Source organism: Culicoides brevitarsis, chromosome 3 (assembly GCF_036172545.1).
Source record: "Culicoides brevitarsis isolate CSIRO-B50_1 chromosome 3, AGI_CSIRO_Cbre_v1, whole genome shotgun sequence".
NCBI classification, from domain to species: domain Eukaryota; kingdom Metazoa; phylum Arthropoda; class Insecta; order Diptera; family Ceratopogonidae; genus Culicoides; species Culicoides brevitarsis.
Window position 1 is genome coordinate 26,255,889 of NC_087087.1, and position 18,792 is coordinate 26,274,680.

The 18,792-nt window shown below is 30.2% G+C and overlaps 6 protein-coding genes across 12 annotated transcripts in view; 3 read left to right on the forward strand and 3 right to left on the reverse strand.

The window, feature by feature from the left end:
- LOC134835429 (paired box protein Pax-5) overlaps positions 1-1,715 on the forward strand; it is a 55,184-nt gene extending 53,469 nt beyond the window's left edge. Inside the window, exons 7-9 of the mRNA XM_063850308.1 lie at positions 48-261; positions 1,261-1,374; positions 1,522-1,715. Of these exons, the coding sequence (XP_063706378.1) occupies positions 48-261; positions 1,261-1,374; positions 1,522-1,715 (522 nt within the window). The remainder of the gene's footprint in view (positions 1-47; positions 262-1,260; positions 1,375-1,521) is intronic.
- Positions 1,716-5,079: 3,364 nt separating this feature from the next.
- On the reverse strand, positions 5,080-6,775 carry LOC134836123 (lysosomal aspartic protease). The gene is made up of 6 exons (XM_063851337.1): positions 6,607-6,775; positions 6,397-6,523; positions 6,294-6,339; positions 6,199-6,239; positions 6,099-6,138; positions 5,080-6,041 (listed from the first exon to the last, which is right to left on the reverse strand). The coding sequence occupies exons 1-6, from the start codon at positions 6,675-6,677 to the stop codon at positions 5,197-5,199; spliced, it is 1,170 nt and encodes a 389-aa protein (XP_063707407.1). The 5' UTR covers positions 6,678-6,775; the 3' UTR covers positions 5,080-5,196.
- Positions 6,776-6,928: 153 nt separating this feature from the next.
- On the forward strand, positions 6,929-9,590 carry LOC134833412 (uncharacterized). Its single transcript, XM_063847723.1, has 4 exons — positions 6,929-7,255; positions 7,323-7,543; positions 7,601-8,008; positions 9,074-9,590. The coding sequence occupies exons 1-4, from the start codon at positions 6,977-6,979 to the stop codon at positions 9,588-9,590; spliced, it is 1,425 nt and encodes a 474-aa protein (XP_063703793.1). The 5' UTR covers positions 6,929-6,976.
- A 99-nt stretch (positions 9,591-9,689) lies between these two features.
- On the reverse strand, positions 9,690-12,576 carry LOC134833413 (syntaxin-4). Its single transcript, XM_063847724.1, has 6 exons — positions 12,393-12,576; positions 12,225-12,305; positions 11,669-11,765; positions 11,514-11,569; positions 10,144-10,333; positions 9,690-10,090 (listed from the first exon to the last, which is right to left on the reverse strand). Exons 1-6 carry the CDS (start codon positions 12,423-12,425, stop codon positions 9,690-9,692), a joined length of 858 nt encoding a protein of 285 aa, XP_063703794.1. The 5' UTR covers positions 12,426-12,576.
- Positions 12,577-12,678: 102 nt separating this feature from the next.
- Positions 12,679-15,336, forward strand: LOC134834561 (DDB1- and CUL4-associated factor 7). 7 transcript variants are annotated; one of them, XR_010162173.1, is made up of 4 exons: positions 12,679-12,795; positions 12,859-13,726; positions 13,804-14,078; positions 15,121-15,199. XR_010162173.1 is itself a non-coding variant. In XM_063849285.1 (4 exons), the coding sequence occupies exons 2-3, from the start codon at positions 12,894-12,896 to the stop codon at positions 14,000-14,002; spliced, it is 1,032 nt and encodes a 343-aa protein (XP_063705355.1). In that variant the 5' UTR covers positions 12,679-12,795; positions 12,859-12,893; the 3' UTR covers positions 14,003-14,006; positions 15,287-15,336. The 7 variants fall into 7 exon arrangements, 5 of the variants coding, with proteins under 5 accessions (XP_063705355.1, XP_063705354.1, XP_063705352.1 ...); XR_010162172.1 differs by lacking the exon at positions 15,121-15,199 and adding an exon at positions 15,006-15,051; XM_063849285.1 differs by lacking the exon at positions 15,121-15,199 and adding an exon at positions 15,287-15,336 and having other exon boundaries at positions 13,804-14,006.
- Positions 15,337-15,382: 46 nt separating this feature from the next.
- Positions 15,383-16,486, reverse strand: LOC134834563 (synaptobrevin homolog YKT6). The gene is made up of 3 exons (XM_063849286.1): positions 16,369-16,486; positions 16,069-16,296; positions 15,383-16,004 (listed from the first exon to the last, which is right to left on the reverse strand). Exons 2-3 carry the CDS (start codon positions 16,191-16,193, stop codon positions 15,530-15,532), a joined length of 600 nt encoding a protein of 199 aa, XP_063705356.1. The 5' UTR covers positions 16,194-16,296; positions 16,369-16,486; the 3' UTR covers positions 15,383-15,529.
- Between the last annotated feature and the right edge of the window lie 2,306 nt (positions 16,487-18,792).

An 18,792-nucleotide genomic window follows, 5' to 3' on the forward strand; every position in this document is an offset into this window, starting at 1 on the left:
AAAAAATTTTTTTTTTAAATTATTAAAATAAATTTTTTTTCGTGCAGCTCTGGACCGGCAAATGGTGTAGCATCAAGGAAGAGCACAAATTACTGTCGGAATTGGGAAATGCCGCAAATCAAAATGGCAATTCTGGCTACTACGATACTCATAATGGTTTCCCCGTCGCATCATCGGGCAGCGATTCGATTCTCTACGACAGCATTACGACAATTTCCCAAGCTCAAAGTCCCCTGTATACTCCAACGATTGGTGGTAAGTGTCAAATTTTCCTTTTTTTTAATTTTTTCGATGTACAGTTTTGGTTAAGATTGTAAAAAAAACAATATTTGTTGGGAAAAACACTCCAAAAAAACACTTTTTGTACAAAAAAAGACAAAAATCATAAGAAACATGTACATTTCATATCAAACTTCATCTTCAGGCACTGGTTCGCTAACTCCTCTGACACCCATTAGTATGCAAGAAATGAAAATTAGCCCCAACATGATTGATCATTACGAAGGTAAGGCCGAGGATTCCGCTTTGAGCGTCACAAAACACAATTTCGCACGTAATTTAGTCAAAAAAGTAGATTAGAAAATACACAACAGCACTTTTCACTCCTTCTCCTGTCCCCGCACTGACACTTTCTGTAAATTATTTGGTTGTGGAACGTAATTAATCACGGTAAAAAGGGTCTCTCACGGTGGTTTTTGGAACGGCGCACAGACGAAAATCAATTATTACTAACAAAAAACCAATAAATCGTGCTAACAACGATGCAGCTGTCACTAAAAATGGTGTTGGAAATATTTTAAGAGACAAAAGTTCGAAAAAAAAAAAAAAAAAAAATAATTTTTCCTCCTGAAGCTGATCCATCTCATGCGTATAATGGCATTACAACTCTCGGCACGATCGTTACGGATGCAGGATCTCCCGGACTTCCCATCACAATTGTTCACGGAGGCGATCAGCAGCAACAACAACAACAACAAACTCCCACACAGAACGGCGGAACAACGAATAACGCAGCGGGCGGTCAATCGCCCGACTCATCGCTCATCGTCTTACAACCCACGAGTACGGCAACTTATTCCTCGATGTTGCCCAGTTTCAGTCATTATGCCACAGGCAAGTCCCTACGTCGCCAAGTTCAGCACATTTCTCGTCGTTCGCACTGAAAAAAAAATTAAAAAAAATATTTTTGGGGGGATTTTTAATTTAAAAAAATTTTTTTACGAAATTTTCTAATGAAATTTTTAAAAATTTTCTTTACAGGTGGATCTTCCGTTGTCCCTACCGGCGATTACGGCTACGGCAGTTACCCCCAATATAGCGGCGGTCCAGGAGGATATGGCTATGGGTATAGTGCAACAACGTGCGGTCTTCTCAGTAAGTAAACAGTGAGTATTGTAAAAGCGAAAAACCCATTTTTGTTCTAAATTTTCCTAAAAAAAAATTTTTTTTTTTTCAAAATTTTTTTAATTTAATTTTTTTTTTATAAAAATAAATTTTTTACCAATTTTTTTAATTTTTTAGACTCTTCATACTATTATGGCAACGAAAATGGACAGAATAGCAGTCCCGCTGGAGCACTCAGTAGTCAAGATATCCGATCCCCATTGGCAGCGACGCGCGCAAGCTCTGCAAGTGCCGCCAGCCCAACCGGAAGTGCGTGTACAAAATCAAGCAGTTCTAATAATAATAATAATAACGACATTTATCTCGTATAGTAGACGCTAAAATTTTACTTTTAAGTCATCATCGTAGTATTTAATCCATGTAAATAAATATTTTGACAAGCAAAAAAAAAATATCACACACACAGAAAAAAGATTTTGATATAAAAAAAGGTGGAAAATAGGATTACCGTGTTAAAATTATATCGTACTACTTAAATGTATTTCTGTCGTCTCCCTAATAAAAATTAAATACAAAAAAAAATTAGCTGGACGTTTAAAAGATAAAATAATTGTAGAAAGCCAAAGATATAGAGAAAAGATGAAAAAAAATATTTATAAATAAAATCTTTGAACCACTCAGTAAAAAATAATTAAAATTAAAAAAATAAAATAAAATACTGATAATAATTATTTACAATTAAAAAAAATTACAAAATAATATAAAATACGAAACAATTCAGGTTTTAATGATAAAAAAAATCATCATAGATACTCATAGTTAAATATTAATTATTTTTTTTTATAATTTTTCATCCTCCTCCTCAAAAAACTCAATTTTTTCATGAATATTTTCTTTTTAAGTCAGACTCAACCCGTACTATCCTGAAAAAAAATAAATTTAATTAAAAAATGGCGAATTAAGAAAAAACAAAACAATCAAAATTAGTTATTAATGTTTATATTAATTAAAAAAATATTATTATTAATTTAATTAATCAATCAGGTTGTTACAATAGAAAATTAATTTTTAACAGAATTTTTTTATATTTTGATATTAAAGTTTAAAATTTCTGTGGAATTTTGTGTGAAATACGTTTGAATTCCATACAAATTTTAAATTTTTGTATCATTTATATTTTTTTTTTTGCTTTTTATTATTATTATTTTTTTTTTATTTTGGGCTTAAATGATGTAAAATTTTATTATTTAAATTTATTTGATTTTTAAATTATTTTTTTATTATATTTTTTATTTTTTTTATCATTTTATTTTTTTTAAAAAAAATTATTTTTTAATTTTTTTAAAGATTTATTAATTTTTAATTTAATTTTTAATTATTATTTTTTATTTAATTTTTATTATTATTTTTCAAAAAGTAATTTTATTTAATTTTTTATTTATTTAATTTTTAAAGAAATTTTTTTAATTTAATTTTTATTTTTTTAACTTTTTATATTATTTATTTTAAAAAATAATTTTATTTTTTTAAATTTATTAATTTTTATAATTCATTTTTTAATTTAAATTTTATTTTTTTTTATTTTAATTTTTCTGTCAAAAATAGGTACTTAAAAAATTAAAAAAAAAAACAATTTTTGGGCACAAATTTTTATTGTTTGATGGTCAAATAATAAAATCTAATAATAAAAACCGAAAAACTTCTAAATTTCATAAAAAAAAAATTCTCTTCAAAATTAATTTTCATACTGTAACGACCTGTTATCAGAAAAAAACCAACAAAGATTAATCATTTAAGTTTATAATTTTAATGTTAAAAAAAATATTTTTTTTTTGTAAATATTTCATATTAATACAAAAAGAAACCAGAACCAGATGATATTAAAAATATTTATGTTTAAAACAAAAAAAAAAGAAATTTACGAAAATTTATACAACGCTTTTTTGACGCTCTTGCTGTAAAATGTACAAGAACATTAAACAAAAAAAAATCACCAGTGTAATTATACTATTGCTAATAAATAATGAGAAATAGTTAAAAATATATAAATTTATATAAATTATAAGGTTTTCAATTCGTGTATTTACCTAATGATTAAAAAAAAATTGTATAAAAATCCCTTGCTTTCATGATGTTTTCGTGTGCAAGCAAGCATACACGCGCGAGATTATTCCAAAGAAACATTATTTTTTGTATTATTTCCGATTTTTTTGCTACAACAATTAACTTTTCATCCATAAATGTGGAAAACCAAAGAAAGAACATTACTTAGCAATATATATTTTTTTGTTTCTTTTTGACAGAATCCTTCTTAAATTTCCTTAAAAATGTTTTGAATATGATTGAAATCAAAATTTTTGTAAATTTTTATAATTTTAATGATTTAATTGACGAAAAAGTATAGATTAATATAAAGAAAAATTAAATTGTATAAGTTAATTTTATATTTAATTATATTTAGAAGTTAGATATTTTTAATATTTTCTCTCTGATTAAAAAAAATACAATTGAAGAAAATACCATGAAATGCAATTATTTGAACAAGTACTTGTAATAAATTAATTAAATTTAAAGTGAAATAATATAAAAAGAAATAAATGATGATCAAAATATAAAAAAAAAACATTTTTTTATTTCAATTTTTTTACTCTATTTTTCGAAATTCTTGTTCCATTTCAAAAGTAGAAAATTCAATGTTGCAAAAATAAAAAAAAATAATTTTAAATTTAATTTTAAATAATTAATTAAATTTTGAAATTTTTTCCAATGTTTTTTCCCAAAAATTTTTTTAATTAAGGGGCAAAATAAAAAAAAAAAATACTAAATTTCATTATTTAATTAATTTTAAAAATTATGAATTTTTAATAGTTTTTATTAAATTAATAAAATCAAGCGATTTCAAGTTAAAAATTTTAAAAAAAAAAATTCATAAAAATACCCGTCAAAAATTTTCGAAAAATAATTTTTAGGAAATATTTTTTAGAAGAAAATTTTATTTTATTTTTGAAATAAAAATTTTGAAAAAGTAAGGAAAATGACCAAAAAATTAATTTTTAATTAACTTTTTTTTTTATTTTGCCCCATTATTTTCGGCTTTTTGGGGCAGGGGACAAAAAATAATTTGGAGCGGCCTTAATTAATTAATTTATTAATTAATTCATGTAATTAATTAATTTATTAAATTAATTAAATCAAATAAAATTAAATTAATAAATCTATTTAAAATTTTAGAAAAATAACCATTTTTTGAATTTTTATTATTGAAATCAATTTTTTTAACTAATTAATTTAATTATTTTTAAAAAAAATTTAATTTTTCGCGGATTTTGAACATTTTTTGCAAATGATTTTTGGCAAAAATAATTTTAAGAGTTAGCAAATTGATAAAATTTTTCTCAAAAAAATTTATTTTATTGAAAAAATATTTAAAAATATGTCAAATTTTTTTATTTGAAAAAAAAAAATAAATAAATCATGTTGAGCTAAGATTTTCCCGAAAAATTAGAAAAAAATAATTTTGATCACGTGACTTAAATTTTTTTTTATCTAAATTTCGATAGAAAATGTGTAAAAAAGCAAGTTAATTTCATTATTTTCATAAATTTATTGTAAACTTGCTAATTTTATCAATTGAATCAGAAAGTACAAAAAAATTTGAAAAATTCTCCTTTTTTACTATTTTTTTTATTTTTAAAAAAAAAAAAATCATCGACAAAGAAAAAATCAGACAAAAAATTAATTTTAATATATTTTTTTATTGAAATAGCAAATTAATATTTTGATAAAAGCTCTTCAAATCTCAAAATTCTTTGGAAAAAACAAACGTTCCTTCTTCATTCAGTCTCTCTCATCTTAAGCGACTTCAGCAAATCCAACACGATCATTGCCAAAATCAAATTCCGTGTAATATCTCCCGATGAAGACATCTCCCAAGATCCACAACGGTCCATTTGGTGGCGGAATATCGATTCCCATGAACCCAGACAAGCAAATTGTCTTTCCCATTTGCGCAACACGCAAAACATAGTCCGTTCCATTCAACGAGAACGACTTGCCGCCCAACACAAAATTAATTGTCGGCAAATTCGGGATCAAATTGCAGTCGATCATGTATTCGCCATTCATAATTGGTGTTCCGCCAAGTGCCTTATTGATTTCCGTTACTTCAGCCAAAGGTCCTGCGATGAGCGAAGTTCCCGTATCGGCAATAGCTGCACATCCGTTGGCACAGAACGTCTTGTCGCCCACTTGAACTTTGTCCATGGCGAATTGCCAGTACATTTTACGCGTAACCGGTAGGTAGGTGAAATCTCCCTTGTATTTTTGGGGATCGCTGCCTCCGAAAATGATTTCACCGCCTTCCTTCGCTGCCGGATCGCGATTCAAGTAGAAGGAAAAAACTGGCGATTGAACTAAACCTTGATTGTACATGTTGTAGAAGGGCGGAACGACATGATCGACTGAAATGCTGGAATAAGCAAGTCCCAAGATGCCATCAAACTTGGCAGCGACGAAAGTTAGACCCGGTTCACTGATCGCTTCGGCGAAAGTTTGTTGTTTGATGTCCAAACCGCCGATATTGACAACGTCAGTGGAGAGATAACCGGATAAACTGCCCGATCCGTAATGAATTTCGAATTTTGTGTCGTTTTTCTCGTATGTCGAGGACTTTTTGGCGTCATATTTGTTGTGCATCACTAAAAAACGCATCAAAAATCAACTCAAAGTCCAAATTTTGATAAGAAAATACTCACAACAAGCGATATTCGTGAAAGAACACTTCTTGGAAGGCACCTGTTGATGAAATAAATTGGATTAAAATCACGCAATGACACTTTTACCTTCATTACTTACCCATAAATTGGATGATCCGGTGTCAAAGACAACTTTGAAACCTAAAAACAAACGAAAAATTGATAATTTGCTCGTCTTATCGCTTTTTCACTTACTCTGTGGTGGTGTTCCGATAGTAATAGGTCCGTAATATTGAGCATCCTACAAAAAACAACAATTCTAGAACAAAAAAATAAACAAAAACAATCGATAACGCACCATGTAATTAGATAAGGGCTCTGGAATGGGTCCTCCGTACTCGCCATAGCGCAATTGCAAGCGCATAACTTCCGTTCCGACACTTTGGAAGAACCGACGAGCACTCAAGTCCTTTTGAACGGGCACTCTACAAAGAAATTTCGTTAATTTAATTAATCCGGAGAACAAAGAAGTGACGCAGCAACTTTAAAAAGCCCGAAATTCTCGTACCTGATGAGGTCCGCCGTGGAAAAAAGGATGAAACATGATAAAAATAACGATAATAAAAATATTTTTCCCATTTTAGAGAATTTAAAACAGGTCTTTACTGCGGAAAAATTGATTCGGCTTTGATGATTTTTTTTAATTCTGCAGATTTTAAGATTTGTGAGACGAATAAAAGTGATAAATTTTAAAATTGCCTTCCGCTGATTCAAGTTTCAAGTCCAAAAGCGCCACAAAAATGGAAATGCGGCGTGAATTGGAACTAAAAACCCGGAAATTGGGCTGCCCTCTATCATCAGCCAGCAAAACTAAATTTTATCGCATTACCGTTACACGCAGTCCGAGTGATTTTTGGTGAAAAATGCATTAAAAAGCAATGGAAACGCCGCAAAGTAGTGACGAAAGTGCCTCGCCCTCGCTCCAAATGGACGACGCGTTGGTATTTTTGGTGACAGCTGACATGAAACGGATCAAATGCAACAAAAGACCTCTCGTCGAAGCAAGTCCCTTCTTCGAAAACATCTTTTCCTTCATCGCAGACATGGAAGAAGCCGAAACCGCATCAATTTTGCCCCTCATCTACTTGGACTTTCACAGCAAGGACATCGAACACATCATCGAGTTTCTCTTTTGTGACGAAATTACGTTTGACTCGGTGCGTGGTCTGGTTTTTGTCACAAATTATTTGTTTACATCAACGTAATCCGATACTTTCTTTGCAGGAAACCGATATTGAGGCACTGCGAATTGTCAACAAACGTCTCGAAGTTGCCGGTCTCGATGACTATTTGGCAGAAAATGCCTCGGAAACGGAAGAAAATGACGAAATTAGTGAATCAGCGGAGGAAAATCCCGTCGAAGAGGAAGTTAATATGCAATCGCCGTTAGATAAGCGCATCGAACATGTCTTGAAGCACTATCGGCAACAAAATACGTGGAAAGAGTGAGTTGTGAAATTCAATTTTAAAATTTTTTTAAAGTCAAAAAATTAAATTTTCAGCATTAAATCGACGAAAAATATTTTATCCACGAACGAACGATCGCTTTTGTTCAAAATTCAAACGGGAATTGTAGAAAAGGCTTTTGATGGACAGATTTTTCATATGATGTTGACCCATAAAGGCGTTACTTATGAAAGTAAGGGCAAGAGCAAACAAGCAGCGACGGATGATATAATTTTGCAGTTTTTTCGCAAAAATTACGGGAAAACGAACCAAAAATCACAAAATGAGAAGAAAGCTGTTGAAGTTACTCAACCTTCAGTGACAGTGCAGAAGCAAAAAGTGGTGAAAGAAGATCCCGTTGCTGTCGTCAAACCTCCGGGCCCAGTAAAGCCGTTTCCATATTGCAGCTTTTTTGATCGTGTTGAGATTATCTTGCGCGAAATTAAATGTTTTGATTTTCTTGAGTGAGTATTTTTTTTATTTTTTGAATAGTCGTTTAAATTTTATTTTAATTTTTTAAACAAAACAAAAATTATAAAAAAAAAAATCAAAAATTAATTTTTATAATTAAATATTTTAATTTAAATTAAAAAAAAAATTAAAACGACTTTAAATAAATTTAATTTAATTTTAATTAAATAAATTAAAATTTTATCAATTTTTAAAAAAATATTTTTCTCGATTAATTAATTGATTTTGAATAATTTAATGAAAAATTAAATAAATTAAATGAAACTTTTATTTGAAAAAATTCTCATTTAAAAATAATAAAATTTAAATAAAAATCCATCAGATAATTTAATTAAAATTTTTAAATATTTTTTTTTTTAATTAGTTTATTCGTAGTTATATGAAAATTTTTTTTAAAATTTAAAAAAAATTATTTAATAAATTAATTGAAACTTTTATTTTTTAAAAAAATAAATTAAATTTAAATGAAAATCCTTTAAAAAATTTAATTTATTTTTTTAAATAATTAATTTTTAAAATAATTTATTTTTAAATTTTTTAATAATATTTTTAAAATGAAATTTAAAAAAAAAATTAATAATTTAATTTAATTATTTTTTAAATTTAATTTTATTAATTATTTTTTAAAATTTTATTATTTAAAGCAACTAAATTTAATTATTTTACTTTGTTTCGCATCAAGATTTAAAAAAAAATAATAAAAAAATTACCTAATAATTATTTAATTTTTATCAAAAACTTTTTAATGGATTTGTCGAATTAATTATTTTTTTTTTCGTTATTTACAAATTTTTAAGTCAAATTTAAGAGAGGAGAAATAATTTTGGTTCACGTGACTTATTTTTTGTATCTCAATTTTAAAAGAAAATGTCTTAAGTTTATTTAATTTTTTGTATGATTTTAATTAAAAATAGATTTTTTTCAAATGCTTTTTACAAAAAAAAAATTTAAAAACTGAAAATTTTTCTTTTTTAATTTTTTTTTTCAAAATCGACAAATGTAAATAAAAATACCCAAATTTATTTTTTTAATTTTAATTTTAATTTTTTTCTTTTCAGTATCCATCTCAACAGTGGCAAACCTCCGTTACTCACACCAGAGGAAGTTACACAAATCCGCTTCATCTTACAAAATTCCTTCACAACAGCGACTCCAATCCCAGTTTATCCATTTTTCCGAGTCTCCGTTCTATGCGACAACATGGAATTTTTCGGAAACGGCCAATCTCTCAACGAAGCTCGGAACAACGTCGTGCTCGCAGTAGTGAACCACATCACAAACAAATCGCTCAAAGTCGACAAAATCCCGAAACTTTACCCCTTGGGAGTGCCGTGGAAGGAAAAAGTCAAAGAATTGGCACGCATGGCATCGGCTCAGGACATCTCAACCGACTCCATTCCGATTCCCGTGGTTTTCCAACATCTCGGATTGTCGTTCTTGCTGAGTGCCGTGGATCCCCTCACAGATAACGACGAAGAAATTTGCCGAATTCGCGATTTGACGGCACGTTACGCGATTTTCAAGATGTTCAAGTCGGCGTTCGAAGTGGATATTTTTGATGGAAACGATCGTTAACGCAATTTTTTTTCGTTTTTTTTTAAGTTTAGACTAATTTTTTGTATTAATTAATTGTATTTTTTGACTTTGTAGCATTAAAATAGCCGTAGAGCAAATTTACGGCGCAAACAGTAAAATCACAATGAGAAGCGAGAGTATCACCGTCACCCAAATGAGGATGCAACTTTTGGTCTTGAGTCGTTTGATTTTCTTTTCGCGCGCTTTTTCCAGTTGATCGGCGCCGTATTCGACATTTAACGTCGCCTGTTGCGCATGATATTCGACAACTTGGATCATGGCACCTTGTTCCATCACGAGAGTCGAAATTTTGATGAACATGTCGCGGACTTCCGTGAGCGAACGCTCCAAATCGATCAATTCGTTGTGTCGCGTCATGAGATCGCGCAATTCGAGACGCATTTTTTCCGTTTCTTCGACGTAGTTGCCAACGAAGCATTGATTGCCGGAATTATTGGCGAGCAAGCCTTCCGTTTCTTCGGGAGTTATTGGAACTGACACTGAAAAAAAAATTTTTTAGCGAGTTTTTTAAGGGAAAAATTGCAATTCTTACTGATTTTGGCTTCCATTTGGGCGATTTTTTTCACTTTTTCCTCATAAGCGTTGATAAATTCTTCGTGCTCGCTATAAGTACGCAAGTAAAAGTCCTTTATCAGCAGAAATTGGATCTTTTTGATACGGGATAATGTGCTGAGGTCGTTCTCATCAATCTCTTTTTCCATTGCTTTGATTGCCGAATGGATCTGAAAGTTCGAAAAAAATATTTTGACAGTTCAAAAATTGATAGATGTCAACATTTTTTACTAAAATTTGAATTTTTAAGAAATTTTTAGTATATTTTAATAAAAAAGTCCAAAAATTTCTTAAAAATAATAATTTTGACTGAACAAATCTGACAGCTGTCAAACAAATTTTGAATCAATTTGTGTCAAAATTTGACTTTTCAAACAAAATCTTGACACTTGTCATCAAAATTTAACTTTTTGATATCTTGTCAGATCAAATTCTGACAATTACGTCAAAATTTTTAAAATATTTTTTAGAAAAATTTTAAATTTCAAATGAAAGTTAAATTTTCATGCCTTTTTACATTCAAAAATATGACAGCTGTCAATAATTTTTCTTAAATGATTAAATTTTTGACGTTTAATGTAATTTTTTCATTAAAATATCGAATTTGAAAAATTATTTTTAAACCGGTTTTAACTTTGACAGCTGTCAATTTTTAAAACGTCAGAAATTTTAACTTTTTGATCAAATTTAAATAACTTTGATAGTTCTAATAATGACAGGTGTCAAAAATTTCGATAAAATTTTTAATTTTTTATCAACCTTTGCCATTTAAAACATGACAGCTGCCAAAATTTTCATTTTAAAATAATATTTTTATTATTTTTTGTCAAAAAAATGTAAAATTTAAATATGACAGTTCAAAATTTGACACTGTCAAAATTGTAAATTTTTTTAATGAAATTTTTAATAAAAAAAAAATTCAATCAAATTTTGATTTTTAAATTTGTCAAAATTTTCCTTAAATTTGACAAATTTTTAAATGAAAGAAGTTTTAAAGTTTTGAACGTCAAATTTCTAAAAACTGACATTTTGGCTAAATTTAAAATAATTTTGACAGTTGAAATCATGACAGGTGTCAAAATTTTTGGTCAAATGTCAAAAATGGAACGTTCAATGTTAATTTTTTTAAGCAAAAATATCAAATTTAGTCGAAATTTTGACAGCTGTCAAATTATCAATATTTTCAAATTGTTGAATTGTCAAATTTTGACATTTAAACGTCAGATTTTCAAAAAAATCTCATTTTAAACCAAATTTGCATCTCTCAAACTTATTTTTTGCACTTATTTGCTAAAAATTTCTAACAAATTCCAAACCTTTTAAAAAATTCAAACAAAAAATTGCATTCACCTTCTTACAATTCGCTAAACTCTCATCTATCCGCAGCTTCATCTTATCTCGTATGCCTACAAATTGAACAAAAAACATAAAAACTCAACAAAATAGCGTGACTAACCAATTAGTTGGCGTCAAACACTTAAAAATATGTCACTTGGTCATCATACCTTTGTCATTGTAGTGAAATGCAGCTTCGGAAATTGTGGCGCGCATCAACTCAACATTATCCTTAATCTCCTGAATCCACGAAGAAATTTCTGAAAACTTTTTAAGAAAAAAAAATCGAGGTCAGCTAATGAAGCGGGAAGTCTCCCATTAAGGAAGATTTATGGCTACGACTACGCTCCTCCGCTTGATTAGCAGTTAATTGGGCATTTTGTGCGAAAAAATTAGGCAATTGTGCTTTCGATTACAAGAAAAAGTCCGCTATTTGTGCAACTTTCAATTAAAATTGATCGTTATTTACACAATAGTTTAATTAAAATAAAGTGGATGTCGTCTCGCGTTGATTGTACGACGATTGACTTTACATAAATTGCCGTCAATGAGCGTCTCGAGGCATGCAAATAACACAAAAAGTGAAAAAAGTGACGATAAACGATGAATAATGGCATCAACGGAGGTCTTCGGTAAAAAAATCATTGACGCGAAATCTTATCTTATCTCGCGAGTAAACAAAATCGCTTATAATTGGATGTTGATAGGGCATTTATCGCATTTTACCTTGTCTAATATCACTAAAATGTCTTTTTGTTCCTTCGTTACGACAATATCCAGCGTCACGTCGTTGCCCGATCTGCATGTCTGCAAATAAAAATCACTTTCTCATTAGTGATGAGCAATTTTATCGATAGATTTTTGACGAAATTAGCACTTTTCATTAGCACTTACGCGCTTTAATTCGTCTAAACGGTCTTTGACCATCGTAATTTTTCGTTTTTTCACTAAATTTTATTAAAATTTAATTTTTTTTTATTTAATTTTTAATTTTAATTTAATTTTTTAATTTTTTTCGGCATTTTTTTTAATAATTTTCTTCAATTTCAGAGGACGATATCTCAACAGAAGGCAATTCACGACTTTACTACTCAATTGAACAAGTATTTGTGCGGATTTGATTCATTCACGAGAAGTAACGGCACTCGGAATTTGAATTGTGAATGAATTTTTGACAGATTCGCAAACGTCAAACTCTGTGGGAAAACATTTAATGGGAAAAATTGTGGCATTTTCGGGTTTTCACGCATTTATGTACTTAAAATAGGATACTTACGAATCGTTTTGTGCAGAAAAAGTGAGTTACTTTCGAAATTTTGTCGATTTTCGTTGATTAAAAGTGAATTTTGTTAATTTTTAGGACATTTCATCCGTGATTTTCGACCAAAATAAAAAATGTCGAGTTCCGGAAAGCGTAAGGAAATTTACAAATACATCGCGCCATGGCCTCTGTACTCGATGAACTGGAGTTTGAGGCCCGACAAGCGATTTCGACTCGCCCTGGGGTCATTTGTGGAGGAATACAACAACAAAGTGCAAATAATCAGTTTGGATGAGGAGACCAGCGAGTTCCGGGAACGCAGTACCTTCGAACATCCGTATCCGACGACAAAAATAATGTTTATTCCGGACTCCAAGGGGGTTTTCCCCGACTTGCTTGCCACATCGGGAGACTATTTGCGGGTTTGGCGTGCCGGCGAACCAGAAACACGTCTCGAAATTGTCCTGAACAACAATAAAAACAGCGATTTTTGTGCGCCACTGACGAGTTTCGACTGGAATGAGGTCGATCCGAATATCGTGGGCACCTCCAGCATCGATACGACATGCACAATTTGGGGCTTGGAGACGGGACAACCACTTGGAAGGGTCCAAGCCGTTACGGGACATGTGAAAACGCAGCTGATTGCACACGACAAAGAAGTTTATGACATTGCATTTTCCCGAGCCGGCGGCGGACGAGACATGTTTGCTAGTGTTGGAGCTGACGGGTCTGTGCGAATGTTCGATTTGCGTCATTTGGAGCACTCGACGATCATTTATGAGGATCCCACGCATACGCCACTCCTACGACTCGCATGGAACAAACAAGATCCGAATTATTTGGCGACCATTGGGATGGATTCGTGCGAAATTATCATCTTGGATGTACGAGTGCCGTGTACGCCAGTTGCTCGGCTCGCGAATCACAGAGCTCCTGTCAATGGAGTTGCCTGGGCACCGCACAGGTGAGTAATTTCCCGATAATTTATGCGTCATTACGTGTGAAAAAATTATAAACAAACTTTTTTTGCGCTATTTTTAGCTCTTGTCACATCTGTACGGCGGGCGATGATCATCAAGCACTGATCTGGGATATTCAACAGATGCCGCGCGCTATCGAAGATCCCATTTTGGCGTATACGGCAGCTGAAGGAGAGGTGAATCAGATACAATGGGGACAACTGCAGCCGGATTGGATAGCAATTTGCTTCAATAAGTCATGTGAAATACTGCGGGTTTAAGCACGTACTTTTGAAAATTGTCGCAAAATGACAGAAAAAATGTATCGTTAGGAGCTTTAGAAGCTAGCACATTGAGGTCGATACAATAATCAAAAATATTTTGGATTTTACAGACTTTTTGGCAGAATTTATGAGCTAAAAGCTCGTTTTCAGATTCAAAATATCATCAAAAAAATTTTTTCGAGATCTAAAAAGTGAATTTCGAGACCTAAAAATTTCAACTCGAGATGTAAAAATTCATTTTTAAGCGTAAAAGTTCGTTTCGAGATCTAAAAAGTTCATTTCGAGATCTAAAAAGTTCATTTTGAGACCTAAAAAGTTCATTTTGAGATCTAAAAAGTTCATTTCGAGAACTAAAAATTTCAACTCGAGATGTAAAAAGTTCATTTTGAAATGTAAAAATTCGTTTCGAGATCGAAAAAATTCATTTCGAGACCTAAAAATTCATTTTAAGATCTGAAAAGTTCATTTCGAGATCTAAAAATTTCATTTCGAGATCTAAAAAGTTCATTTTGAGATCTAAAAAGTTCATTTCGAGACCTAAAAAGTTCATTTCGAGACCTAAAAATTTCAATTCGAGATCTAAAAAGTTCATTTCGAGACCTAAAAAGTTCATTTCGAGACCTAAAAAGTTCATTTCGAGACCTAAAAAGTTCATTTCGAGACCTAAAAAGTTCATTTCGAGAACTAAAAATTTCAACTCGAGATGTAAAAATTCATTTTTAAGCGTAAAAGTTCGTTTCGAGATCTAAAAAGTTCATTTCGAGACCTAAAAAGTTCATTTTGAGATCTGAAGAGTTCATTTTGAGACCTAAAAATTTCAACTCGAGATGTAAAAATTCATTTTTAAGAGTAAAAATTCAATTTTAAGAGTAAAAATTCGTTTCGAGATCGAGAAAATTCATTTCGAGATGAAAATAGTTAATTTTGAGATCTAAAAATTCATTTTGAGATCTAAAAACTTGTTTCGAAAACTAAAAATTTCAATTCGAGACCTAAATAGTTCATTTCAAGCAAAAAATCCGAAATTTTTTTTGATTATTTTGTCGACCTCATCATATTTATATCGATCGCGATCATTTTAAATGGTCCACCCGTTATTTATTCATTAATTTAAGGATATTAACGCTCACACACGTACAAGACAAAATTTTTCTTTTATTTGATAACGAAGAAAAATGACACTAATAAATAAGACTGTCCTCCGCTTTCTCTTTGATTTGTTTTTTTGAATTACTTTTGACATTTTTTTTTATTACTAACAAACTTCTCGCTAATTTTAAGGCATAATTGTAAGTTGTAGGTTCGAAATTTACACAAAAATAAAGAAGAAGAGTCACTTAAGCAATTTCTTGGTATTTTTTTTTTTATTTTTCACAATTAACAGCTATTATAGATTTCCGATTTACGTTTTTTTCTGTGATTTTTCCCGATTATGTCAACATTAACACGAATAATTTTATTAATTTTGCCCCCAAAAGTGAGTTTAGAGCCAATTTTTTTTGGTAAATTAACGAGGAATGCTTTTTAACTGAAGCTGCAACACGAATTTGTCTTTTTGGCGGTCCTATAAAATGCTTTGCTCGCGTTCGACAAGTCTTCGGATTTTGTCACCAAGTCGTCGAGTTTTTCGCCGCGCTCCAAAACGGCCTCAATTGTGTTCTTCAGAATGATTTTCGTCTCGTCCAGGTCGTCTTGGATCTTCGTGAGAGCATCAGCTTGTCGCGGATCCTGATATTTCTGCAAGTAACCGGGGAGCAGTGTGAAGGAAATTGTTTGTTCGCTGCCCGTGGGCCACAATTCCGAGGCGATGCGTTGCGTAAAGTCGTCGAGAATTTTTGTGAGAAGTGTGTGGGCGACGCGCTGCGGATATTCGTGGTCGGCAATTATGATGGCAGCCAAATTGTCGGCGCGCACATACACGTGACACATGTAAACGTCTTGCTTCACGGACTGTCGCGACGCGAGTGTCGTGCGTTCAACGATTGTTTTGCTGGCAAAACTGAGAAAAAAACAAAAAAAAAATTAAATTTGGTTCAAGGATGAGAAGATATGAAGAAATTTACCCGATGAACTCTTGAACGGATCCGCGTTGGAAAAAAGAGAAGCTACTCAAGTCGTAGGCGGAACTGAGAACCTTTGCCTCATTCAAACCCTTGTAGAAAACGCTGATGGAATACAGTTTCACCATTTTTTTGGGATGTGTTTTTGTTTTGTCTTTGTCTGGAAAATTGACGTGTCGTCGTTTCAACCTCTAATCTACGTAAAATCTTACACTATGGCCTTATTGTTAGCTGAAAATGTAAATTTTTTGATTAAAAATGAGCAAAATTCAATTAAAAAATAAGAGAAATGTAAAAAATTACCTAAAATATGTGAGAAAATTCCGTCTCTAAAAGTTTTGTTGTTTTGACGTCTATTCAAACGGGGCTTGTCATTTGGTCCGGCACTGAAAGTTTTAGGCCGATACAATTTTTGAAAATGTTCCAAACTTTTTCTTGCTCTTTAGGTCTAAAAATTATGTTTTAGGTCTAAAAATTATGAACCTTTGTGTTAAATTTTGATCCATATGAAGAAATATTTGACAAAAATGGCTTTGACACGGTTTTTGACACAGTTTTTGACATAGTTTTTCTCTTGATTTAGTTTTCAAAACAAAACTATGTCAAAGAAAAATTTTTTTTTCAGTTTCAATTTTTTGGCAGTTTTGAGTTGCAAAATGATTAAAAATGATAAATTAGAGCCCTCTGACAAATTTTTATCCATTTAGAGCAAGATTTGACAAAAATTGCTTTGACACGGTTTTTGACACAGTTTTTGACATAGTTTTTCTCTTGATTTAGTTTTCAAAACAAAACTATGTCAAAGAAAAATTTTTTTTTCAGTTTCAATTTTTTGGCAGTTTTGAGTTGCAAAATGATTAAAAATGATAAATTAGAGCCCTCTGATAAATTTTTATCCATTTAGAGCAAGATTTGACAAAAATTGCTTTGACACGGTTTTTGACACAGTTTTTGACATAGTTTTTCTCTTGATTTAGTTTTCAAAACAAAACTATGTCAAAGAAAAATTTTTTTTTCAGTTTCAATTTTTTGGCAGTTTTGAGTTGCAAAATGATTAAAAATGATAAATTAGAGCCCTCTGACAAATTTTTATCCATTTAGAGCAAGATTTGACAAAAATTGCTTTGACACGGTTTTTGACACAGTTTTTGACATAGTTTTTCTCTTGATTTAGTTTTCAAAACAAAACTATGTCAAAGAAAAATTTTTTTTTCAGTTTCAATTTTTTGGCAGTTTTGAGTTGCAAAATGATTAAAAATGATAAATTAGAGCCCTCTGATAAATTTTTATCCATTTAGAGCAAGATTTGACAAAAATTGCTTTGACACAGTTTTTGACACAGTTTTTGACATAGTTTTTCTCTTGATTTAGTTTTCAAAACAAAACTATGTCAAAGAAAAATTTTTTTTTCAGTTTCAATTTTTTGGCAGTTTTGAGTTACAAAATTATTAAAATGATAAATTAGAGCCCTCTGATAAATTTTTATCCATTTAGAGCAAGATTTGACAAAATTGGCTTTGACACAGTTTTTGACACAGTTTTTTTGCTCTTGATTTAGTTTTCAAATCAAAACTATGTCAAAGAAAAATTTTTTTTTCAGTTTCAATTTTTTGGCAGTTTTGAGTTATAAAATGATTAAAAATGATAAATTAGAGCCCTCTGATAAATTTTTATCCATTTAGAGCAAGATTTGACAAAATTGGCTTTGACACAGTTTTTGACACAGTTTTTTTGCTCTTGATTTAGTTTTCAAAACAAAACTATGTCAAAGAAAAAATTTTTTTTTCAGTTTCAATTTTTTGGCAGTTTTGAGTTATAAAATGATTAAAAATGATAAATTAGAGCCCTCTGATAAATTTTTATCCATTTAGAGCAAGATTTGACAAAAATGGCTTTGACACAGTTTTTGACACAGTTTTTGTTTTAGTTTTGCTCTTGATTTAGTTTTCAAAACTAAACTATGTCAAAGAAAAATTTTTTTTTCAGTTTCAATTTTTTGCAGTTTTGAGTTATAAAATGATTAAAAATGATAAATTAGAGCCCTCTGATAAATTTTTATCCATTTAGAGCAAGATTTGACAAAAATTGGCTTTGACACGGTTTTTGACACAGTTTTTTTGCTCTTGATTTAGTTTTCAAAACAAAACTATGTCAAAGAAAAATTTTTTTTCAGTTTCAATTTTTTGGCAGTTTTGAGTTATAAAATGATTAAAAATGATAAATTAGAGCCCTCTGATAAATTTTTATCCATTTAGAGCAAGATTTGACAAAATTGGCTTTGACACAGTTTTTTTGCTCTTGATTTAGTTTTTAAAACAAAACTATGTCAAAGAAAAATTTTTTTTTCAGTTTCAATTTTTTGGCAGTTTTGAGTTATAAAATGATTAAAAATGATAAATTAGAGCCCTCTGATAAATTTTTATCCATTTAGAGCAAGATTTGACAAAATTGGCTTTGACACAGTTTTTGACACAGTTTTTGACACAGTTTTTGCTCTTGATTTAGTTTTCAAAACAAAACTATGTCAAAGAAAAAATTTTTTTTCAGTTTCAATTTTTTGGCAGTTTTGAGTTATAAAATGATTAAAAATGATAAATTAGAGCTCTCTGATAAATTTTTATCCATTTAGAGCAAGATTTGACAAAAATTGCTTAAACACAGTTTTTGACATAGTTTTGCTCTTGATTTAGTTTTTAAAACAAAACTATGTCAAAGAAAAATTTTTTT